General features: G+C 38.8%; 2 protein-coding genes across 4 annotated transcripts in view; one reads left to right on the plus strand and one right to left on the minus strand.

The window, feature by feature from the left end:
* Positions 1-20866, minus strand: part of LOC307156852 (uncharacterized protein) — a 44890-nt gene extending 24024 nt beyond the window's left edge. For 2 of the 3 annotated variants that reach the window (XR_013820828.1, XM_079868533.1), the window contains exons 1-7: positions 20522-20866; positions 20306-20430; positions 5037-5171; positions 4844-4930; positions 2374-2467; positions 1860-1880; positions 294-420 (exon numbers count right to left, since the gene is read on the minus strand). Coding sequence is in view for 2 of the 3 variants with exons in the window: in XM_079868533.1 (XP_079724659.1) it covers positions 294-420; positions 1860-1880; positions 2374-2467; positions 4844-4930; positions 5037-5171; positions 20306-20430; positions 20522-20798 (866 nt within the window). In the remaining variant the exon portion in view is untranslated. Of the gene's footprint in view, positions 1-293; positions 421-1859; positions 1881-2373; positions 2468-4843; positions 4931-5036; positions 5172-20305; positions 20431-20521 lie in introns of those variants that run through there. The other variant, XM_079868534.1, reaches the window with a different exon arrangement.
* On the plus strand, positions 12705-16164 carry LOC307156861 (uncharacterized protein). The gene is made up of 2 exons (XM_079868548.1): positions 12705-14705; positions 15005-16164. Exons 1-2 carry the CDS (start codon positions 13944-13946, stop codon positions 15653-15655), a joined length of 1413 nt encoding a protein of 470 aa, XP_079724674.1. The 5' UTR covers positions 12705-13943; the 3' UTR covers positions 15656-16164.
* Positions 20867-26479: the final 5613 nt, after the last annotated feature.

The raw sequence follows: 26479 nt of genomic DNA on the forward strand, positions 1-26479 counted from the left end.
TTTAAACGAAAGCTGCTGCTCTCCGTGTTTTTTTCCATCATCTCCTTTCACAATTGTATGTTAATTGTGTGAGCTTATTGACAATTAGATCATAAGATCTAAAGAAAAACAAACATTTACCCTCCCCTCAAAGAAATCAGGACAGAACAGAAATGGTTGAAAGTGGACAAAAGAGACGGATTAAAATGGCAGGTGTAAACAGTAATGTGTCTCCCTCGTCTACTTGTGATCCGATCGACCAAACGCATCTTAGTACCAATTCCATGTGGTTTTGAACATAAAAGTGAACTCACCGAAAATCGTATGGGGTGCCGATATCAGCTTTGGATATTTTCTTCTGATTGTTGATCTCTGGGTTTTTCGTGTCCACCGTTGCCATTAGAAGTGTTGGTTCTGAAAGTCCTGATGGTCCTGATGGTCCTGGAACAGTCAATACATTTTTAAATTATGCATTCACTGATGCAATCAAAAAAAATGTGGAATCTCGTTTTGGTAACACTTCATAATAACATTCAGCTGTAAGTCATATATAAGTGGTTAGTTAATGATGAACTAATTGTTTACAAAACATTCATAAATGATTAGCAAGTGTTATACTGACATTTTATGAATGTTTTGTAAATTCTGTTACAAGTCATTTACAAGTGATTAGTAAATGATTATCTAATCATTTACGAAACATGACTATGCATTCATAAATGATTAATAAATTGTTACTTTTTTTGTATGTTTTGCTCACATCAGATGCAAAGTGGTTAAAAATATGCACTGTTGATATGCACACACACTATCAGTCAATTTTCTAAAAAGAAAGATTTATTTTTCTTTTCTTTTTGAATGAGTCTCTAATTCTCACGAAGGCTGCATTTATTTGATCAATAGAACATTAAACACAGTAATTGTAACATTATTACAATTTCAAATAACTGTAACATCTATTATAAAATGTAATTTATTTCTGTAATGGCAAAGCTGAATGTTTAACAGCCATTACTCCAGTCTTTAGTGTCACATGATCCTTATTATCAATTATTATTGATGCTCAATTATTAAAAATGGTTCTTATTATTAATGTCCCCAGTTTTTTCCTGCTTAATATTTTTTTTCTGGAAACTGTGATGAATTTTATTTTTCAGGATTCTTTGATGAATATAAAGTTTAAACGAACATCATTTATTTAGAATATAAAAAATATAAGTCATTATACATGCCTTTACTGTCTCTTTGGATCAATTTAATGCATCCTTGCTTAAAATCCCCCTGTAGTCAATAGTTGTATCCCTTAAAACTAATCTTTGATCACCAAAATGACACATTTAAAGGCTTTTTTCCTGTGAAAAACAATTAAAGGCCTAAAAACGTTGCATTGTTTAATGCTATGTGATGAATGAATATATATATATATATATGACAAATGAAACATTTTAAAAACATCGTTTAATAAATAAGATCTAATACATAATATTTGTAAAGTTCAAGTATGCCTATACAGCATGGCAGCATTTATTTTATTTTTAATTAATTTAAAAGTAGTTATAATGTTGGGGCTAACTGTCACAATAATAATGCCACAATACAAAACTCTCATGCTCCTAAAAAACAGTCGTTATTTTCTTTTAGTAAAATATAATTTCCTATTTTTTTATTTTTTATTTTTATTTTGGGGTTAAATATGACCCGGATAATTCTTTGCACAATTCAGTCTGATTATGCAACATATAATAATTCAACATAAACTACTAGCATATCTTCAAAGAATCTGCAGACATAAAGACATTTTAACTGGTAAACTTTGTCAGTCCTATGTAAGGTTTATAGACATAATTAAAGTTAATGCAATTCATTAGTAAACAACTTACTGTGTGGGTCACTTCTTTTTTCTGCAAGACAAAATTAAGATTATGGTTCTTAATAAATTCACCAGTGCATGACTTAAAATGTAAGGTTTATTAGTGAAAGAACAAGAAGGTAAGATTTAGTGGTGTAAGAATGATCGGAGAGATATTTAACATTAGTTTGTCGGAAAAGACTCAAATGCACAATCTTCTCCTTGTCCTGGCAGAAGTCGCTAAATCAGTCGACATACAGAGGGGAAGTGTTTAAAAAGAGGACTAAGCAGACCAACATGAACAGACCCCTGTGGGTCCCAAATGCATCAAAGAGCAGAACGCGGAAGAAACAGGCATGAGGAAACGCACAACTGGTTGAGTAGCCTTAGTTAGAAGAAAAAAAAAAAAAGGGAGCGCAGCATATAGTGTTACAGAAATAGTGATAGAATGAATCATGTCAGAAGAAAATTATAATGTTTTTTTCCAGCAGAGGGACACAAGTGAAGTAAAGTAAAGATACGGCCTGCTGTGCTGTTGTATTTACCGCTTTTCCTCCATCTAACCAGAAGTTCATCAGCTGTAGAACTGAAGCGCTTGGCTTCCTCTTTACTGTCAAAATTGAGACCGAACTGGATTGCCTGAGGATGAACACACAGTAAAGATGCTTTATATACACTCTGCTTGTCGTGAAACAGCATACAGACAATAAGTCATGAATCAAAACACAGATGATTCAGAAGAGTTATTCAAACAGGAAAGCTGCTTGCACTGACAAATGTCAACAGAACATTGTATAAAAAAAAAAAAACATTTGCAGAGATGAAAGTGAAAAAAGCAATTTCAGTTTCACATTGACTTTTTAATTCCAGCTTTATCAGGCTGTGGCACATTCCCTATGTCTGCTGAGGTGAAGTACAAGTGTACAAAACAGATATGTATGGTGAACGGGAGGGGACATGTTCAGTTCACTTAGTTTTGTCGTGGTGGCCACGACATATTGTTGTGGTCTTGAGATCCTATGTTTAAAGCTACACTGTGTAACTTTCTTAGTTGATTCTTAGCAAAAAACACTTAGTTCTTTCAAAAATATATGTGCTCATTAATGTATATTTACTTCTTTCAAGTAATAAAGTATTCTCTTAAGTTTATAATCTGCCATTGAAAGTACATACGGGTGAGGGGTTCGTATGCCGGTCGCCATGTTGCCCCTCCATCTTGAAACTACATTAGCCAAAGAGGGACATACCTGTAAATTCAAGCTTCGCCTTTTGCGTTTTTCACTCAGTGACACCGTGACGAATGCGAGGGGGAGATTACTCGCGAGCTCGCGAGTGCCGGCAGATTTGAAAGATAGTGTGGTGTGTGTGTGTGTGTGCGTGCTTGCGTGCGTAGCCTACTCACATTTGAAAGAGAGAATTAAAACGTCAACGCGACAGACAAATCAGCAAGACCATAGTCAATATTGGAGTAACTTTTCCCAGATGGAAAGAGCTCATGAGGAGAAAATATTTTAAAACGGACGCCGAGGTTGCCTGCTTTCTTCTCGACAGGTAATTCAGCCTGTTGTAATTCATTTGTGTAAATTCGAAGTTTTATAGTTGCTTGTCTAACCATAGCATGGTCAACATGACCTCTAGTATAACTTCATCCTTGCGTCAATGGTGAAAAAGTATTGTTTACCTTGTAACATAAATCTGTGCTGCGACAGATCACAGGTGATGAATAGTTTTAAAGGTGCAATTTTTTAAGCTATATAAAAAAAGGACACTGTAAATTTTTGTTATTTTTAATTGCTTTTACTTTGTACACATTGTAACATTAGCCTAATCTGATTATGCTGGGATAGCCGATTCCAAGGGTGACGTTTACCTCCTGACATCTGTCCTGTAGTTTTATTCATTTTAGACATATTGTTTATTATTGTCATGGACGAAGTGATAACTGGAAGCCATGTTAATCTTGGAATAATACGGCCACCGTAGGAGTTAAAACGCTCTCGGAATTGAGAGGAACAGAAACTAATTTTCACTGGGTAGTCATATACAATTTCACCGCTAGATGGGGGTAAAAATCACACAGTGTAGCTTTAAGGGAGCGAATTTGTTTTCTCATGGCCAGGAGTTAAATGCATTAACAACCTGCGTGACCATAGCAACCTGGAATGATCAAAAAAGAATAGGCCTATAACAATATTTATTTTTAATTAAGAAATGGTTACATATTATATAGCCTATTATATTACGCACAATGTTGCCTATAGACAGCATTTCAATGAAGTTTGTTATTATCAATAAATGATAAAAGAATATGTAAGAACATAAGATAATATAGGCCTACAAGAAAACATTTTTATCTATCCCATCTCAATGACCTTTAAAACCATTCACTGATTGTGTCTTTATTATTATTATTATTATTATTATGCCTATTAAACCTATATAAAAATAAATATATAGACTAATATGTTAAATGTTAAATATGTTAAAATCCCGTAAAAGTGGCCGCCACGCAAGAGTCTTCAGCCAACATGGCCGCCACATTTTCTCCAGAGTGTGCAGCGCTGATCATTGTGGCAACGGCTATTTTGTGTGTATGTGCTGCACACACAATGGCTCAAGCCCCTGACCAGACCTCCCTGGCCCCCTGAACTGCCAGTGCTCAATTGTGCGTAATACAATATAATGGCCAATATGTTAATGTAATCATTTCTTAATTCTGCGCTTTTCCTTAATTAAAAATAAGTATTATTATAGGTCTATCCATTTTTGATAATTCCAGGCTGCTATGGTCGAACAGGTTGTTTATGCATTTAACTCGTGGCCATGAGAAATAGATGTCGTTCCCTCAACACAAAAAAAGTCGTGTCCATGAGAAAAATATATCGTTCCCTCATATAGTTAATATATTGTGGCCACGACAAAACTAAGTGAACCGAACATGTCCCGTTCACCGTAGATATGAACACATGGACAGAACGCGCAAAGGGGATGTTGGTACAAGATCTGAGCACTTACATGTCCAGCAAATGTGATAAAGTCAGGCTTGGAGCAGTTTATTGTAAAGGTGCTCATCAAATCTTGATCAAACAAGATTTTTCCCTCCTGTCAACCCAGAATAAGAAACCATTAACTTAATACTAATAACAAGATGATATATGGGGAATCATAAAAAACACATCTGATCCACATGGAGCATCTGCTGACTTACTTTTATATCAAACACCCTGATAAAGTAAGACCTCTGAGTGCTGTCTTTCACCAGACAGGCCACACCACTGCACTTCTTCACCCAAGATGAGTTTTTGTCGGCTCCATAGACCTGTACCACTGCTGAACACAAACTCTGTGGACACAAAAACAAAATAAAACTAAATTAAACTAATATATAAAATGGATTAAACTAACTCTGCAATTGTGAATTATGAACAATTGTGCATGGTGAAAACAGAGACAATTTCACCAGATGATTTAAATGGCTCTGAAAAGAATGAATCATTCTTGAATAATTGGGGTGATTTTCTAGGAGAGTGAATCTGCATAGAAAATAATAAACAAATTACAAACATAGATAAATACAATAGAATAAAGATACATTGGCGAATTATAGATCTTGGTGAAGATCTATAATGGGACGTAATCCTCCATCCTTCTTTGGAACTATAAAATACCGGCTGTAGAACCCAGTGTTCCTCTCTGCGGTAGGAATGAGATCTATGGCCTCCTTCGCCAGAAGAGACTGAACTTCCTGCTCCATAACATGCATGCGTTCGGGGGCTACCACTGTTTCGAGAATTCCCTTGAATTTCGGTGTTTGAGACCTGAATTGAAGTCTGTACCCTTTGCTAATGGTACACACTACCCACTGAGATATATTGGGTAGCGCTTCCCAGGCGTGCAGGAAATTTGCTAGCGAAACCAGCCTCTCGAGGCTGGTGTTCGGAGTATCTTGAAGAGCAGCTTCGGTGTCCTGAAGCGAATTCCCGGCAGGAACTAACTGAACAAATTTTTCTACAGGCCTCTCTATGAAGAACGAACTCCCCACGACCGCTATTTTCTTCTTGACGAGCAGAAGTCGAGGATTGTGTTCATCGGAAATCGTTGTGCCCCGAAGCGCCGTGAGCAAATCGATTTCCTGAGAGCTCCGCGGAGGAGCGGGTGTAATTCGCTCCACCCCTGGAGGGGGCGCCCTCAGAGGCCTGATCTGACCATCAGGACCTCTTTCCCGAAGCCCGTTTTGTCAGAATAACGGTCCTCAAATACGTTTTCTGACTCGCAGGCTTCAGTTGAGGGTATTACCTCGAGCTCTGAGATCGTTGTGGAGGGGCTCGATTAGCAACACTGTCTTTCTGCCTCTGTCTGTACGAGGAGCCAGATGTACATGGCTGGGGCTGTCCCTTTGCAGCAGCCCCATGAGATTTCTGGAGGCGGGGGATGAATTTCTGAAATGCCGCTGCTTGCTTCTTTGCCTCCTGAAATCTCTCGACGACAGAGCTAACAGCGTCACCGAAGAGACCAAGAGGCGCAAGCGGGGCATCGAGAAGGAAGGCTCTGTCTCTTTCTTTGATGCCAGACAGATTTAACCATAGGTGTCTCTCCGTCGCTGCCAGGGCTGCCATGGAGCAGCCGATTGCGCGAGCCGCCTCCTTGGTAGTGCGAGAGATAAATCAGTAGCTCTTCTCAACTCTTTACTATCTGCAATATCGATATTCTCCCCCTTATCTAAATCTCCTAGCAGGTCAGCCTGATAAGCTTGAAGAATGGCCATAGTGTGTAAACAGGCACCTGCCTGATCTGCTGCCATGTACCCTTTGCCCACCAAAGAAGAAGTTATGCGGCATGGTTTGGAGGGCAATGCAAGGGCTTTAAGTGAGGATGCAGCGTCTGGTGCTAAATAATCTGCCAAAGTCTCCTCTATCTTGGGCATCACGCCATAACCATTCTGTTTCTGTTTTAGAAAACGCTCATCTAATTTGCTTTTTGACTGAAATTCCTGCTTCTCGGCCGGCCAATAATTAACCTGGCCACGGCGCGAGTTATAACCTCCAATAACTCCTCCTACTGTGGTGATACGGGCTGGCAAATCACCCAAATCACCACCTTCGATGCTGAGCACATCAACTTCCTCAGAAGAAGATAAGCCCAGCGGCAAGTCCTCATTCGAGGCGGAAGAAGCCGCGGAGTGGGCTTCCATATCCCGAACGTGAGCACTGGAACTAGGGGATGAGGGCTGAGAAAGGCCCAAAGCCGTCTCAAATCCCTCCCCTAGATCCACCTGTGATCCCCACGAGTGAAGCCGCCGGGTTGCCTCGGCAACCGCGGGACCCGCACTGCGTGGGGCACAGAGCTGGCCGCTTTGATCGAACAGCGCCAGCCGGGAGCGAAGCGTACTAAGAGGCAAACGCTCGCAATGCTCACACTCAACCCCCTCGAGGGCTGAGCGAGCATGTCCTGCTCCCAAACAACTAACACACAGATTGTGTGAATTCCCATCTGGAATGTAGCGAGGACAGGGATGAACACACTTTCGTAACTGCGTTGTTGACTTGCCATTTCAATAAACTACGGGACAGACAACACCAAGTAAGACTTAGACAAACAGAGATCGCTTGCTGAAGATCAGAAAGCTGACAGCAGCTGTGACGCCGGCTCCCTTTATAGCTTCCGCATTCTGCAGGCACGCGTCACGGAATGGCGTTGCACCAATCAGGATTGAACTAAGTTGCACAAGGTGGAGGTGTGCTTTTGTTACTCGAGGTGGTGTCCGCAAAATAATATAGAATTCATAGACAATTGGAAAAGTTTTTGGGGCAGACCTGACCTGTTGAAAAGAGATGGTATTCATCCCTCCTGGGATGGTGCTGCTCTTCTCTCTAGTAATTTGGCTCATAGTCTTAGAGATAAAACATGACAATCTGGGGCTCAGGTCAGGAAGCAGACAGACTGGCTAAACCGACCGTCTGCTAGCTGTCTCACGTCACCAAGGTCAGATAAATCCCATCACATAGAGCCTCTTTCACTATCATCACATAGAGACTGTGTCTGTTCCCCGAATTTGGAAATCCAAAAAACGTTTCAACCCATCTAAGGTTAAAAATTTAATTGATGTTCAACAAATAAAAAACAGCTATAATACGGATGAGCAAATGATAAAGCTTGGGTTGCTGCATATTCGATCCCTTACTTCAAAAGCACTCATTGTTAATGATATGATTACTGACTATAATCTAACCTGGCTAAAACCAAACAATTACATTACTTTAAATGAGTCCACCCCGCAAGATTACTGTTAAAAACATGAACCTCGTCTGAAAGGCAAAGGGGGAGGTGTTGCTGTAATTTATTGTAATATGTTCAAAATCACTAAGAAATCTAGTTTTAAATGTACTTCTTTTGAAGTGTTGGTGCTTAATGTAAAAATATATAGTGTAAATGACAATTCATGTTTGAGATTTGTGCTGGCTACTGTATACAGGCCACAGGGCACCATAAAGATTTTATCAAAGAATTTGCTGACTTTCTATCAGAGTTAGTATTGGCTGCAGATAAAGTACTAATTGTTGGTGATTTTAATATACATATAGATAATGAAAAAGATGCATTGGGATTGGCATTTAAAGACATTCTGAACTCTATTGGTGTCCTGCCTCTGTTAGAGGCTGTGTATAATTTACAATGGACATCTACGTTTATAAATATTATAATTTCGTGATTGTTTAATATTCTGTTTAAGTTTTATTTAACTGCCGCTATTATGTAGAATATCATGGAAAAGTTGATTTATTTCCATAATTCCATTCAAAACGTTAAACTTCCATAGATTATAAATTCAGGGCCCACAACTGAAATGATTTCAAGTATTTAGTTGTTTATTTGTACATAATTTGGGCTTCCAGCTCATAAAACCCACGAAAACAGGATTTCAGAAAATTTGAATATTACATGAAATCACACAGTAATTACACAGTGATACCATGGTCATTTAACTAGGTTTTGGTTCTTTTGGCAGTGTGGGCAGGTGCAAATCCTGCTGGAAAATGAAGGAAGCATGAAGTGCTCTGAAAATGTCCTGCGTTTTTTTATTAAATTTTTATTCTATAACATCTTTTCTCTTATCTCTGAAAATATTTTGCCAAAATTCCCTTGTTTAGTGCAGAAAAACAGCGATTTATAGTGTTAAGCTGAAAATACTCTCTTTCTCTAATGCACTCTATGTGACCATTTTCTCTGGTGAAAAAAAAAACAATCGCCGTATATCCCATACACCTGTCCGTCTCTTAACACTACAAAGATAGTTTACCTATAAAATAAACCACATAACATGTACAGTGAATGTGTATTAGTGCGCATTTCGCGCCAATCCTGTTTAAACTATAACGTCACGCAGTTTTATAACAATCGCGAGATGGAGGACAAGCGTCCCGACGGTGACAGTTAATTAAACCTGTTTTTCTCAAAATTCCGTTCCAGAAAATCATAGCGATCGGCCGACTTCAGATAAACATAACTTTTGCTACCAAGCTATGATAAAAATAAAAACAGATTTGGAAAGGGCTTGATACCAGCTTCCATATGATATCAAAACCTGTTATAGGTAAAATTTCACCATGTGGTGGGTTTTCCCAGATCGCATCACAAATGAAGATGACTTGACTTGACAAGTGACTTCAGGAGCGCTGACGCTGAAGGGATTCCCAAAGTATCGTCATTGCGACGCAGTGCGAGTTCCCTCGAAAGGGAACATTTAATGCCATAAAACTACCTCAAATTATGTAGTTCAACCGATCTGGACATACAGTGGTTAATCTGTAAAGGACATGATTATACCGCAGTGTCATAAAACCGCCCAAAAGCCTCATGACAATTTGAGTGAAAACAGCTCCATTCCAAGAGTGCAGAACTCATGGTAAAACGCCTTTGACAGTCTCCACACGAAGCTGCCGGTCACAATGCCGGTGAATGAAAACACTCTCTCAGACTAATCATGATGAGAATGAGGTACATGGCTCATTATGTGCATTATGACTGTAGTCGAAGCTTTTAGAGAAGAGCACAGCCCATTATCATAGATCATTTTATATTATATCGTAGATAAGTATTTTATATTACACAAAATGAGATAATTAAAGTCGGCATGAAACTGAAGTTGCGCTAGTCTTTTCTTTCCTATTGTGACGTATATCTGAGTGAAACGGCTTCTCAAACAAGAACAAATGTAGGGTGGGCTTGATTTTGTCCATGGGGAGTCCTTATAGTTATAAGAAACTTGACCAGCAGGAAGGACTACCTAAGAGGACAGTGCCCGGTTGCATAAAGCACCTTAAGTGTAATTTTCCCTTAAGTTCGCCCTTATGTTTCCCTTAAACCTAAGGGTGTTGCAGAAAAAAACCCTTAAGTGTTACTTAAGGGTTTCTTTAAGTGAAACGTCATAAACATTTAGAATTTCCCTTAAATGCTGTTTTTTCACTTAAACGGTCATTTCCCTAAGTATAATTTAAGGTTTGGAAATAGTAACCTTAAGAGTAACGCGGACAAAAATAAGACGACATGGCTGAATTTATGGAACCAGCTGAAGATCATTATGTGCCAAGAAGAATTTTTAGAGATAGGGAGAACCCTTTGGACCATTTTTGCAATGAAAAATTGTTGCAAGAATACCGATTTGATAGACGCGCAATATTTGCGCAATACATCGCTAACAAACCAGAGAGCGACCTTGACCATGTCACACATCGCAACCACTCTTTACCTGCGGTGTTACAACTGCTTATACAACTGCGTTTTTTTGCAACTGGGAGTTTTCAGTATGTTTTACACGTGCATGGCTACCATTCAATAAATGTAGGCTACAATTAGTGTGTATCGGATTTTTAGGTGATATTCTCAATTCATTCGGTTAACGGACGCTCTGAGGTAAAGTGTTCAGACTGCAGACTTATAGCAACGATTATATTTAATTGTACAGTACAGTCATAACATAACGAACAGACATTATCTTATTTCCATAATGTCCTTAAACATAACAATATTGCTGGCCATAAACTGAGAAAGTGCGCGTCTGGTGTGTGATACAGTTGTCCTAGACGCGACGCGGCGTGTTAGTGTTTTGCGTATCTATGGCAACAACAGACTTTTATAACGTGAATCCAGGATCGCTGTCGTGAAACACTTAAATGTTTCCCTTACCTAATTAAGAGAACCGTTTAAGAGATTATATGCAACACCCTTAAGTTATTCTCTTAGGTAAGGGGAAATCGCCCCTTAAGTATCATACTTAAGGGAAAAACTTAAGGTGCTTTATGCAACCGGGCACTGGTTCTCCAACACCCACATTCATTCACATGTATGAGGAGAACCACATACTGCCAGAAACAACAGAAAAATCCCCATGGCCCACCGTACCACATCCTCAGGGTGGGCTGACAGAGCAGTCCTGCTCTAGGGTGTGTGCATTTAGTAGAGCTCCCTTATGGCGCTTTTCCACTGCTCGGTACGGCACGCTTTGGCGCTTTTCCACTGCATGATATGGTATGGTACGGCTCGATTCGGTACGGCTCACTTATGGCACATTTCCACTGCATGGTACGGCACGGTACGGCTCGCTTCGGTTCGCTTTAAATGGTACCACCTCTGTTGAGGTTCCAAGCGTACCGTACCGATACTAAAATGTGACGTGAAAACACTGCAGATCACTGATTGGTCAGACAGAATCATCACTACCAGCGTCATTGTATTTACGACACGAGACACTAAACCCGCTAGATTTAAATAGCCAGTAGACAACAGCCAACGCTGTAGCACCTGTTTTAAAAGTATTTGCTTCAAAAAAAGAAATGGCTGAATCATGGTCAGTGGACGAGGTGCAGACGTTCCTCTCATTGGTTGCCGAGGGCAACACTGAATGAAAAATTCGCATTTAATATGATGATGTCATGGCAGTAGAGACGGCAACTATAACGATCAGTTCCACCCACTTTGAAGCGGTACTAACTGCAGTGGAAAAGCAACCGAGCTAAAGCGAATCGAACCGTGCCGTACCGAGTCGAACCACGCAGTGGAAAAGCGAAGCGAGCCGAACCGTTCCGCGCCGAGTCGAAGCGTACCGAGTCGAACCGAGCCGTACCATGCAGTGGAAAAGCGCCATTAGAATACTAACAAAAATGAATGAGTTCTGAAGTCTCAGCTCATGGTTCTGTGATTTAGAGCAATTAAATTGATTCATCAGAGGAGCGATGTGGACAACACAACCACTTCAATCATGCCACAACACACTGCTTGAATATAAAAAGGCTTACAAATAAATGTCAAAAGGTGACTGAGCCTCTGGAATGCATTGATATTGCAAGTGCATGATAAGCACAGAACTGTCACCATCCAACGCCGCCAGGAATGTGAAGCATTCAAGAGCCTGTGTCAAGAAACAAGTCCAGCAAGTCCAGTTACGCACGCCTGATTCCCATTTCCAGAGGAACGAGTCCCTATGGAAACCTAACTGCCCTTGTTTGAAAAGGGAACCTTAGTTTTTGTTATCTGCAGTGTTGGGGAGTAGTTAACTACAAGTAGCGACGCTACTAACTTAACTACATTTTTCAGTAGCTTGGCAGTAGCTCAGTTGCTTTTTAAACAGTGTAGCTTTTCCAGTAGCTAACTACTTTTTGCAGCAAGTAGCGGTGTAGCGCGAGCAAAAGCTACATTGCGTTTTGTCGAACCTGCGCGAATCAGCGCGATGCAAGGATATTCTTCTTCTTGTTAGATTACAAACAAATTTTTTGCCATTACCGCCACCTGTTGTTTAATCACGCATCTTGCGGCTAACGGTTCACTGACGTACAGACAGAAGTGGGTTGACACACCCATATTATCCATGATGGAGCAAGACGTGGCGGCAGATTTGGAGGATGGAGAAACAACTAACGTTAATTACCCATGGCCTTATTTGTCCAAGTTCAGGTCTCTCAAAGAAACGACAAGTAAAGGTTACACTTTTGTATGCAATCTTTGCAAACCAAAGTTTAATACGCTGTCTACGTCGAAGACCTCAAGCACAAATTTAAGAACGCACATACAGGTGAGTAATGGCCATTTAAAATGTATTAATTATCCTGCTTTATTGCTCTCTATGTTACATCAAATTTCTATTTCTGATTTAATTACAATGACCCGCCATGATCTGTCCGCCAGTTTGGTAATGAACATAAAAGACCACTAACGTTTGCGCCATTGTGTTTGTCAGTTGAACAAAAAATGTAATCTTAGTTTGTTTATCGCACGACAAAGGCTTTGATCTAATTAAATTACTGTATAGATTTGTTGTGACTGGTTTCAGAGCGAACCGAACTGTGCTCACAAGCAGCTTGTGATTCACGTTCTTCTTTCACAGTAAATTCTGTGAGCTCCATCACTGCATGTGAGCGAGTTTAACGTGCATTTTTCAAATACCAGTTATGCTGTTTAACGTTCACATAACTTCCAACATTTGTGTGGGCAGCCAGATAATTACAGCATTTCACTCGATTTGTAATATAAAAGTGTTTTTAATGTTATAGAAATGTAAAGGTCCCGTCACAGTTTTCCGCCAAAATAAAAGCTCAAGTGTTTAATCCTTTCAAGTGGAGAAATTAAGACAAGTGTTATCATTTAGCTACCTTAGTGTAAAATGAAAATTAATATAAAAAGGAAACATTCCTTTATGTTGTTGCGCAGTTGTATTATTAGTAGGCTTATATATTTCTGTCTTGCATAATAATAATTTAAAAGTATGGCATTTAAAATGTGTTTTTCTTTCTAATTTTTTTTCTACCAGAGACTGCATCCAACTAAACTGAATGAGTTACTGAGAATGCAGCAACAATTCAGTAAAAAGATAATGACACCCTCCATTCAAGAACAGATTCCCTTAAGCTCATCAAGACCAATTCAGTATTTCATGAGGGAGGTGGCACCAGTTTCCCAGGAAAAATTCAACAAGCTGGTTCTGAATTTTGTTATTCAGGGGCTTCATCCCCTCAGTATTGTTGAAAGGGCAGAATTTAAAGAATTATTCAAGCAGGTACTGCCTTCAAGGCATGTGATGTCTAGAAAGACATTAGTCAGAATGCTATAGGATCAATACATTTCCATGAAGGCAGATATGTGTAAAGTTTTGTCTGAGCAGGAATTTGTAACAACAACCACAGATGCATGGTCTACAAATCACAAGAGCTATCTGGGAGTCACTGTCCATTGGATAGATTCAGACACACTTACCATCTCTTCCGGGGCTTTAGCTTGCCGAAGGATCAAGGGAAGGCACACTTATGACACTCTGGCAGAGATGCTTGAAAGTGTCCACATGGAATTCAGCATTCAAAACAAAGTTGTGTTAACCACTACAGACAATGGTTCAAATTTTTTAAAATCATTTAGTGTGTTCGCAGCTGAAGAAAAAGTGACTGAAGATGATGAAGAGGCAGATGAAGAGGCAGATGTTGAGTTCACTGATGTTGCAGCATTTCTACAAGAGACCAAGAAGGATGACTACCACTTGCCAGCCCATCAACGCTGTGCCTGCCATTCTCTCCACTTGGTTGCAACCAAAGATGCTGAGGCAGCTGTGGAAGATTCTTCATTTAAAAAGATTTCAAGGGCAGCTTTCGCCAAATGTCAAAGCCTTTGGAATAAGCAGAGTAGAAGCACCCAAGCTTCTGACAACATTAAAGACAGACTTGGATGCATGCTGGTTGTGCCTAATGTAACACGTTGGAACTCTACATATAATGCAATGGATCGTATGAAAACTTGCATTGAAGAGAAACCTCAGGAGCTCCATGATGTTTGTGAGAAAATGGACATTCCACGACTGAAGCCATCAGAGATTATATTCATCAAAGAATATGTCATGGTGAGTTTGAACTGTCTAAGATGTATTGAATCAATCATTTTATGTAAATATTTTTAGTGTTTCATAGAATCCCATATTTGTAAAATAAAAATATTTTTGGTATATACTGTACGTTAAATACAAATTTGACTAAAACCAATGACTTTAGTAGCCTAATTCTTTAGTAAATTATTTTAAAGTTAATTACCTATTAATAACTCTTAAGAATATAATAATCAACATGACTTATGCATCCTGTGATTTTCATCATGTATTTTTGCACTCATGCATACAGCCATGTTTTATGTGTAATTTCACAGGTGATGGCACCAGTGTCCAAGGCCCTAGATGTTCTCCAGTCGGACAAAATGGCATACCTCGGAGTCTTGGTCCCCACAATCAACATTCTTGTTGAGAAGTTGCAGTCACTCAAGCAAGAAAACCTCCAATATTGTGGGCCATTAGTTAATGCCATCATCAGTGGTGTGAACAGAAGGTTCAGTTACCTTTCCGGTAAAAAGTATCTCATGGCAACGGCTTCACATCCTATGTTTCATATGTCTTACATACCAAATGAACAAAAAGATGACATCATCTTAAGACTAAAACAGGAGATTTCAGCAGCACACAGTCCACATGTTGCAGAGACAATTGTTTCAAGGAAGCCAGAAAATGAAAGCGATGAGATCACAGACTACTTCTCCAGAAACCAGGAGAATGTTTTGGATGAATTGAACATTTATCTACAGTCTACAGCAAACACACCTGATAGTGCTTTCCAGCATCTATCAAAAATGAAGAGAGTCTTCATTAAGTGCAATACTGGTGTCCCTGCCAGTGCCACATGTGAGTGGTTGTTTAGTGTTGGAAAGGACATTTTCCTGCCAAAACGCAACCGTCTTTCCGACAGTCATTTTGAGAAACTTCTCTTGTGTCGAATTAACAGGTCAGGCACTTCTGCTTCAGTTTAGTTAAGAGAACAAATTGAGCTGCCTATACATTTTATTATTGCCTGCTCTTATTAGAAGGACACTGCACCTCAATTCTCGACTGATGGTGTGAAACCATTCCTGTTTTGCTTGAGTGGTATAACAATAACAGTGACTAACTATGCCAGTTCAACTATACTTAACATTTTCCAAGCGTTCTTACTCTTCAGTTGAGGCTTTTATAACATTACAAATTATAACATTTTGATCCTTTGGTGGTTAATGTTTTGGATGAGGTTTCAGTCTACTGCAACTACACCAGATAGTTCTTTCCCTGCCAGTGCCACATGTGAGCGGTTGTTCAATGTATTTTCTTGCCAAAATGCAACCATCTCACAATCGGTATTTTTGAGAAAATGTTCTACATGCAATTTACGTTGGATGTATATTTTGTTCTTGCAATGTTGTATTTGTTGCAATTTTGCACTTTTGACAAACAGTCTGAGATATTTGAGTGTTGTGTGTAATAAAACAATACTCTTTGAAATCATAATTGTATTGCATTGTTTTAAACACTAAATATTTTACTTAAAACATTCCTCAGACATTTATTCAGTTATTTATAATATAAGTTGTTCAAAAAAAGTAGTTTCAATGTAGCTAGCTACTTTTTGATAGTAACTTGTAGTGTAGCTAACTACTTTTACAAAAGGGTAGCTTGACTGTAGTTTAACTACTTTAACTTACGAGTAGCTTGTAGCTTGTCAAACTACAGTTTCAGAGTAGCTTCCCCAACACTGGTTATCCGAACAACATGATTTTAATCTTGTTGGAACAGAACAGGTAATATAGTGGAATGAGGAAACAGAAAGCCAGCAGCAGTTTACAGCACAGCACCAGACACTGAACTAAACCAGGACAAACATTTCCCAAATAAAGCCCACCTGCATATAGACTAATTTGAGTATCAGCATGTTATGCAACAACAGCCAGATAAAAAATGTATTACACTGATGATTAAACATAAAACATGTCAGTATTGCATCAAAATTTGAGATCAATGCATAATAATAATAATAATAATAATATATTAGGTGCAACTTATGTTTATAAATAAGTATAAACACATAAATCATTAAGGTTGATTAATTGACCCAAATTCATTTTGAAATCTAGCCTAGCGTTAGTTCCAAAATGTAAAAACTTTGTAAAATTTGAGTTTGAAAATGTGCATAAATGCATAGGCCTAAAATAATAAAATTGACAAACACGAACCTAGTGTTTATATGAACGATAAATAAATGATCGGGTTGATGTGCGTCCCAGACAGCATGGTAACATTGATTCAATGTTGAGTTTTGATCCAAACCATAATTTTGGTTGACATAAAAATTTCAATGTTTAAAGTGTTGGATCAGCACTGAAATTTTGATGAAAGGGAACAGCACAGTGAAGACAGTGACACTGAACTAACGGTGAGTCTTAGTTTATGAGCACAAGATCTTGCAGGCATGTATCTGTGCAAACACTACTGGGTGTTTCCCAATCAGTGGGGCGTTTCAGTTCATGATGGTGGTACAGTCCATTGGTTCACTTTCAATGGTGGTAACCAAACAGGTTATCAACAGCCACTGTCAACTTTCTGGTTACCAACATTCTTTAAAATATCTTATTTTGTCTTCAACAGAAACTCATACAGGTTTGGAACAACTTAAGGATGAGAAAATGACAACAGAAATTTCATTTCTAGCTGAACTATCCCTTTAAAGAAATTTTCATTGAAAAAAACTAAGTTCTTTTATTCTACAAGATAAACTTGTTACTTGAATACTATGTAGTTTCACAAAAAATGAACTGAGATATAGTTAATGGCTATAGCTCACAGGTGTTTGTTCCTCTTCATGAAGAGTTTAGCTCCAACATCTGCCTGGAAGTTTTCATTGATCCTAATGACCTTGATTAGCTGCCTCAGGTGTGTTTAATAGGGCTGGAGATAAAATCGGACATCCCTGTCATAGTGCTTTCTTTTGATATTGAAGCATTAATAGATTTTAGAAAAATAAACTAAATTAACAGAATTTAACAATACTATAATCGTAGTTAGAATATTTTGTGTTCGGTGACTTTTTTTTTTAAAGTAAATCATATTGTGTTTAGTATATTAACATTCTTGAATGTGGCAACTGAATTGACTCGTTCTTGAGTAACATCATGCTTTGAGTAACAACCCAAAGGAAAAGAGGCAGTAATCTGATGTAAGACAGATTTTTATAAAAACCTGAACTGTTGGACCACCTGTAGTAATGACATCAGACTTCTGAAGTCAATTTTATTTTTAAAGGTTGAAATGCTTTTGTCCTATTTCTCCCCCTTTCTTTTTTTAAAGAATGATCTTTTATATATTTTTGTGATCGATTGTTGAATAAAATAAATTGACCTGAAATGTTTTGAAAAGATTTTGAAATGGTCAGGAATTTGTTGACGCACCATTGAAGTGTAGTTGAAATATTAATGTTGTTTCAACATTAACTTGGTACATTAGATGGCAACATTGGTTGACCTTCCTTTTCAGTTGTATTTTCAGTGTTTCAACTAAATGTATTCAGAATCAATATCACACTGTAACATTGATCAAACCATATTACCAAAGATTATTTTTTGTTAATTTCAGTGTTAATTCAACAGCAATGATATAGATTCAACATCATAGTGTAATGCTGATTCAACAATATTATCATTGATTATTTTAGTTAATTTCAGTTTTGATTCAGCATCGGTGATGTAGAATCAATCATAGTGTAATGTTGATTCAATAGCATTACCATTAATTTTTTGTTCAACAACTGAGGGTGCAAAAGTAATAAAATATCACTTTGTAATGCTGAATCAATACTATTACCGTTGATTTTTGGTTGAAATCTCAATATTATTTCAACATTAACTGAGGGTGCAAAAGTGATGTTGAAACATCACTTTGTAATGTTGAAGCAATATTAACACCATTGATTTGTGATTGAAATCTGAACATTATTTCAATATTAACCAAGGGTGCAAAAGTGACGTTGAAACAACATCACTTTGAAATGTTGAAGCAATATTAACACTATTGATTTGTGGTTGAAATCTGAACATTATTTCAATATTAACCGAGGGTGCAAGAGTAATGCTAAAGCAACATCACTTTGTAATGTCATTTCAATGTAATCAGCGTTGACGCATCAACACTGACTCAACATTGTTTCAATGGTTACATGCTATCTGGGGTGTTTATGTCACAAGCTTCTAATCAGAATTGAATTTTGGCATGCACACACTGCACGAATATACAGTTTCCCACTCTTTGTGTATACTACAGTATTCTCTCACATTGCTTCTTTTCTTTGTTTTAAAGAGCAGACTTAACATTCATCTACTTCGGGTCCTGACTAGGAGACGACGAGCACATGAACAGTTATGCCGTGCTGTTTATATTTATCAAGCAATAAAAACACCCTGTCCCGCGCCTAAAATTAAATTAAATGTCTGTGGATGAGAGGATGAAGTGAGGACTGATGGAATGTTGTTCAACTCCAATTCACAGACGATGAGTGTTTTTAGAATAACACAGAATAACACGACAGTCATTGAATAACACGACAGTCATTGCAGTTGGGGAGGGGCTGAAATTGGAGACATGAAGTCGGACACTTTCTGCTTCCCGTAGTTATGCTCGTGCTGTGTTTGCACACTTTATCACAGCTGAAGAGAAATAAATGCAATATTTGTCAAATACACAGATGTTTCAGAGACCTTTTTGATTCAATACTTTATGTACTGCTTAATATAGTGTCTGTCCAAGAATAAAGTTCAACATAGCCTATTTAAATACCAATGAAGTGGGGTCTATGTTTTTCATCAGTTTTATTTTGATAAACATGATAAACAATTTAACATTGTGAATACATGAAAATAGCTTTTACTGTTATAAAAATAGAGATGTGTGAGCATTAGTGGGACTGAAGGTGTCAGAATAAACACGAAACACACGTGATCGTTGTCATAAGGTGAATCCAACCATGAAACAGCTGTTTTGTCATCAGAACTTGTCGCTTATGAGAAGCTATGCTTGTTTATCACGGTCGTCTGCTTTCGAATCACTCTCTTGGTACTTTGATGGCATACGTCCGGTGACGTGGCATCTGCGCTCAATTCGGACAGAATTTTTAACCTCAATTCGGACAGAATTTCTAAACATGCACTGCTTCAAGTCAGCCGCTGATCGGTCTGTGTAAAGCGCTGCATAAAGTCGAACAAGCCTGATAACTGTAGCTCGTTCTGTGCATTATACATTATGCCATTTGTACGTCATCGCACATGTGCAGTCTATTCCAGTTTCGGTTTTCAATCCGATCAAGTATTTACATGTTTTTTTCGATCAGATTAGAAAAGGAACTAGCCACCCCTTTCAATCTGATCAAAATTTTATTTGGATCGAGCTCAATCGGATCGATTAAGGTGTTTACATGAAGGCTTTTCAGTTCGATTGAGCTGTCAATCCGATTAATAATGTATTATTTAGTTGCATGAACAAGTAAGATCATTCCAATGGAATCATTAGTGATACCTTCATTGCAGTTTGAGTTGGGAACATCAGACCTCATCATGACTGAACAAAATCTGGCAAAGAAATCAAGCAAATGCTTGAGAACTTACTGTGCATTTCCTGCCCAGGTGGTTGAAAAGCACTTCGTTTTCTTGTGCGGTGAGAAGAATGGAGCCAATATTCCTGAAGGTCTTCTGTGGTCTGCCAGTGGCATCCATCAGGTTGTGCTTCTTACCTTTAAAAAAGTTTTTCTCATGTTGTTAGAGGTGATTTTGACAGTAGGAGTTGAGACTTGTATTTTGTTCCAGTACAAATGTCACACTCACCATCTCCAGGTCCAGCGTAGCAGCGTAGTTTTGTATTCAATTTCTCCATCATTTCAGCAAACACCACATTTTTACCTAAGACAGGTCTTGGAGTGAAGGTCTGTCTGCACTGAGGGCAGCTGTAAACTCCCTTCGGATCCTCCTGATTCCAGCAGTCTGTAATACAGTTCATACAGTAACTGTGTCCACAGGGAATGGTCACTGGATCCTTCAGTAGATCCAGACAAACTGAACAGCTGAACATGTCTTGACCCACTAAAATGCTGGCTTCTGCCATTTTACAGAGATGAAAAAGCAGCTCAGCAATCTCAGCTCAACAATCCACTTAAAGAGTTTCCTGGTTCTGTCTTTGAGGAAGTAAAACTGTGAGGGTGCAGTCAGCAGTCAGCCAATAGAGTCTCAAACTATTTGCTGCTTCTGCCTGTGATTTTATGCTATAAACGTCAATGGAAGCCTATACTTTTACATAAAATTTGGACGTTATTTAATAATTATCATTTTGTTATATCCTGTGTTTTGACATTTTATGTCATAGGTTTTACATCATAATTTTGATCTTTTTAATCTAGTAATTATGACATGATATGTCAAAGTTCGACTTTTTATCTCATATAAATATGACTTAATATCCAAAAAAAATCATCTTTTTAGGTAATTTACCCTTTTTATGTGATCTCATGTTTGGCTGTCACAATGCTGTGTTGTGGAAAGTACAAGAGCACGATGATTAAGATGAAAGGCAGTCTTTAATGAATCCACACGTAAGTAATCTAAACCAAATGAGCAGCATATCTAAACACAGACGAGACCCGACAGCAATGAACAGAATCAGAGGAACTTAAGTACATGTGCAAACAAGGAAAATTAACGACACACACCTGAACTAAATTATGTTTTATTACCAAAGTTCGGGAGTAACATGATCAAATGATCCATCCAGTCATCACGTCATTCCAACCAGCAGTCAGTAATCAACATGTCTACCCAATCAGCATGAGTGGAGACCTATAAACACAGTCGACCCACCTATGTTCCTTGACAGTTTTCGGCATCCCTCCACCACTCCGTCTCCACACTCACCTGGTTACTTTCCTAGCCAGAAATACGGGGGGAGTACTCAGGGTTCGGTCCATATTCTGAGCTCGGAGCCTTCCCCTCGGACAGCACGTCAAATACGCGTACTACTTTACTCTATCTGATTATTTGTAAGTGTGAACTCGTGAAAAGACAACTAATCTGAAACCATGAAAACAAACTCAGCTAGAAATGGTGCAATCAGGGCTGTCAGGGATATCCAACCCAGGTGGAGACGACGTACCAAGGGACCCTGGCAAGGCCGAATGCCCGATGGTCACTGCTGGAGTCAAGGGAGAAAGGAGCGCAGGATCCAGGGGGACGGGTTTAAGTGAAGCACTCTGAGGCTGAAGGCAGAGCCACAATATCCTCATGCCTAGGAGGAGATGGCTCCCAGCATTCCCGAGGTGTATCCTTGCCACTGAGAGGAGGCTGAGGTGGTACTGAGGGGCTGATGGGAGACAGTGATGACTGGGTGGCAGGAGTGGCTGAGGGCTGAAGCAGAGACTGAAGAAAAGTGTAAAAACCAACAAAAAAGCATTCCAAATGGTAGATTCGAGAGGTGGTGGGAGAGGGAGGCTGGGTGGGGTTAGCACGACTGAAGATAAAGATTTCACATTTGGGCATAATGAAGGAACACAGGGAACTCATCTCTCCACACACATCCACACTGTCCTTTAAATCCAGCTGGGACTCACTCTCAGTGGCGGGAGGGTGGGCCGGGCTTGCTTCCACGAGGACTCCCACAACAATGGATGGTACAGTTGGCTCACACACCTGGTCAAACGCGCTTCCCTCAGGATCTGATGTGATGTCAGGCTTGATTGCTCCTCCTGGCGTGGGCTCTAACATCACGGCTGAGGCGGTCTCTCCATTTGCAGTGGGCTCATGCTGTCACTTCTCGCAGTGGGATGGTACTGGGCTGGGCACTGGGTTAGGAGTGAGGTGAGTACAAACATGTTGTTTCAAATGTTGTTATGGCCATGTTATCATTGTCTGCAGCTGGTTAGTGATGATCCACTGGATAGTAGTTCCTTTAGTTTGATGATTAATCTGCTATGTCATGTTTATGACATATTTATGACAGGTTATGTTGTCTTGGTAATGTCAAGTTGTCATGACAAAGACACTGACAGGTTATGATGTATTGATTAAATGTCAAGTTGTCATAACAAAAACATCTCAAACAATGTCATCTTTGCATTAAAAATGACAATTGAGCGAATGATACTTAATGACAATTGTCATTAACATGCATAAAACCTCCTTCATATAAATTAAGGTGTCATGTCAGTCTTATGCACACCCCTTCAAGTAAAGTGTTACCTAATAATCTTCCTAAAAGTAGTCACTGAATCCATGCACTTACGAACAGGGCTGCGTTCTCCGAAACTACCTTAACGCTACGTCGTTCTTAAGTTGTACCTTAAGAAGTACCTTATCGTTAATACGTGGTTTCCGAAACCTTCTTAGTTAAGTATACCTTCTGTAAGTCATACGTTCGTAAGGTTGGTCTGGAGCGCTCTTAGCTATACCTTATCGCTGCTGACGGTTCATACCGCTAGTGGCCACCACTATACGCAAAAAGCTTTTTTACATCGCAGTTTAATTACACATAGAAAATTTTATATGAACATTTAATATAAAATCTGATTTAGTATTAAAATTACATTTTTACTTTACTTTAAAATTTTACACATAAAATACTTAAGTTGTTATAGCCTACACCCAGTGTATGGAAGTGTTTTCATTAATAAAGTTTCCATACACTAATGGTTGTTAGCTTTTTTAATTACTATCCTAAGGCACATCAGCTGGCGAACCATTTGACAGAAAAGGCTTAGGAGTCTATATAAAGAAAGATGAGTTTACACAAACTTTATAGCTATGGCAGCAAGACAGCGAGTACTTGTTTTAAATCAAAGACGGCGCCGTCCGCGGAGCCAGTTAGTGTGAACTACATGGCTGGTGGATAATCAGCATACGTTGTGGTGAACATTAACACACTTATGGCCGTGAGGGTTTGGGATTGCACACTTGCTAAATTATAAACACATACTCATATTTATTTCTGCATGTACATATTTCAATGAGCCCCGATAAATGCAGTTTGTACTATTTCTAAAACGCTTCTTTATAAAGAACATTGTTTTCTCAATGCTTTACCTATACCGCTGTGAAGGAAAGAGCGCACAATCGATCATCGAGGCATCGATATCAACCTATTCAGCGCCTCCACCATGGACAGCGCCTGCTAAGGTCGAACTTAAGAAGGTTTACCTTAAGCAACATCCTAAGGTATAGTTCGGAGAACACACGTAGGAAATGTATACCTGTAGTTAAGGTGTACCTTTTGAGTCTTCGTAGCGCGCTAAGAGACAACGTTATCGGAGAACGCAGCCCAGGGCCTTTTGAGAGTTGGAGTTCGCATTTCATCAGCAAAACTGGATAAGGATCAAAAGAATCATCTTTTCAAATTGTTCCTGGCAAGCAACACATTGGATACTCATTGGAGGGATTATCACCAACAAACCCAGCATCAAGGACACTTGCTCACTGAAGGAGCTATCTGTGCTGCTGGTTTATGGATCATTCGAGGCAAGAGGCTTGTGAATAACATCCTGTACAATTGTGTCCTTTGTCGAAAACTTTGTGGCCACTTTTAAATTCAGAAGATGGCTTTTCTTCTTTCAGACCGGATATGTACAGATCCTCACCAATGTAGGCCTAGATGTATTGGCCCATGGTTCATCTACGCACATCGGACAAGAGGTTGTCTGGCACATGACAAAAGAGGGATGGTGATCTTCACTTGACTCAGAGTCAGGGCAGAGTCCACATTGAAGTAATTGAGTCATTGGATACCTCCAGTTTTATTAATGCTCTCTTTGCTCTCAGAGGACCAGTAAAACAAATTCGTTCAGATTGTGGGACGATCGAAAATCGACGATAGGAGTGTTCAAAAATACCTAGCAGAACATGGTTGCTCTTGGATATTCAATCTGCCTCATGCCTCCTACATTTGTGGCTCCTGGGAAAGAATGATAGGGATAGCAAGGAAGATACTAGACTCCATGTTCCTTCAGCTAGGGCACATAACTTGAAGTGCTCACTACTTTTATGGCTTAAGTAACTGCCATCATCATTGCTAGACCCCTGGTGCCGGTGTCTACTGATCTAAGTGACCCTGCTGGTCACTTTGGAACCAAAGATCTTTTCCAGTGTCAATGGCAACAGGTCCAACATCTAGCTAACATATTCTGGGATGGATGGAGGAAACAGTATCTGTGTTCACTACAGACACGTAGGAAGTGGCAATCTGACTGACCCAATGTTGATCCTGTTAGCATTGTGCTCCTCAAATATAGCCAAGCCAAAAGAATTGAATGGCCAAAGGGAATAATTACACAGACCTTTCCAAGCAAAGAAGGAAAAGTTCGCAAGGTGAAAATAAGGGTTCCAAGATGGCACCAAGTTCTTCCTTATCCGAGTAACAGAGATTGTTGTACTTCTTCCTCCAGAGTCCAAGTTAAAGTAGTGTGTCAACAAGCAGTTACTTAGTGGTGGCGCTCAATCACGCCAGACGGGGAGTGTTCTGTTACAATAATTGACAGCGTTAACAATAATTAAAGAGTAAATGATTGGTTGGTAGTTTGTCTCCTCCTACTGGCTGTTCTAAGAATAATGCATTATAATGCTGTCATTATCATATGACTGATCATATAACTAACAAGGGAATTTGTGGCTTCCATGCTGCTATTCTGTTAATGAGTAAAGAAACAGTAAATCAGTATCCATCTGCATTCATCCATTCATTCATATTCGAATTGATTTAAATAAATAAATGTTTCATTGTTTTAATTAATAAATAAACAAAGGCTTTAGTAAATCATAATCATGAGATTGTATAAAAATGGTCAATTACATAAAAAGCTACAATTATTAGATATTAAGAAATAATTATGAGATACAAATTCGAAATTGACATACCACCATGTCATAATTAGCCACTGGATAAAGTAAAAAAACAAAAAAAAACTAAAAAAAACTATATCTATCTATCTATCTATATCTATATATATCTATATATATATATATATATATATATATATATATATATATATATATATATATATATACAGTGTTATATATATATATATATATATATATATACAGGTGCTGGTCATAAAATTAGAATATCATCAAAAAGTTGATTTATTTCAGTAATTCTGTTAAAAAAATGAAACTTGTATATTATATAGACTCATTACATGCAAAGTGAGATATCTCAAGCCTTTATTTGTTATAATTTTGATGATTATGGCTTACAGCTTGTGAAAACCACAAAATCAAAATCTCAGAAAATTAGAATATTACATGAAATCACACAGTAATTACACAGTAACCCCATGGTCATTGAACCAGGTTTTGGTTATTTTGGCAGTGTGGACAGGTGCAAATCCTGCTGGAAAATGAAGTCAGCATCTCCATAAAGCTTGTCTGCTGAAGGGAGCATGAAGTGCTCTGGAAATGTCCTGGTAGACGGCTGTGTTGAGTGGACAGCACAGTGGACCAACACCAGCCGATGACATGGCTCCCCAAACCAACACAGACTGTGGAAACTTCACACTGGACTTCAAGCATCTTGGATTGTGTGCCTCTCCATTCTTCCTCCAGACTCTGGGACCTTGGTTTCCAAATGAGATGCAAAATTTGCTCTCATCAGAAAAGAGGACTTTGGTCCACTGTGCTTTATTAAATCCAGAGTCAACGCAGGCGTCGACCAGGACATTTTTAGAGCACTTCATGCTTCCTTCATTTTCCAGCAGGATTTGCACCTGCCCACACTGCCAAAATAACCAAAACCTGGTTCAATGACCATGG

Source organism: Squalius cephalus (assembly GCF_949319135.1).
Source record: "Squalius cephalus genome assembly, chromosome: 4".
NCBI classification, from domain to species: domain Eukaryota; kingdom Metazoa; phylum Chordata; class Actinopteri; order Cypriniformes; family Leuciscidae; genus Squalius; species Squalius cephalus.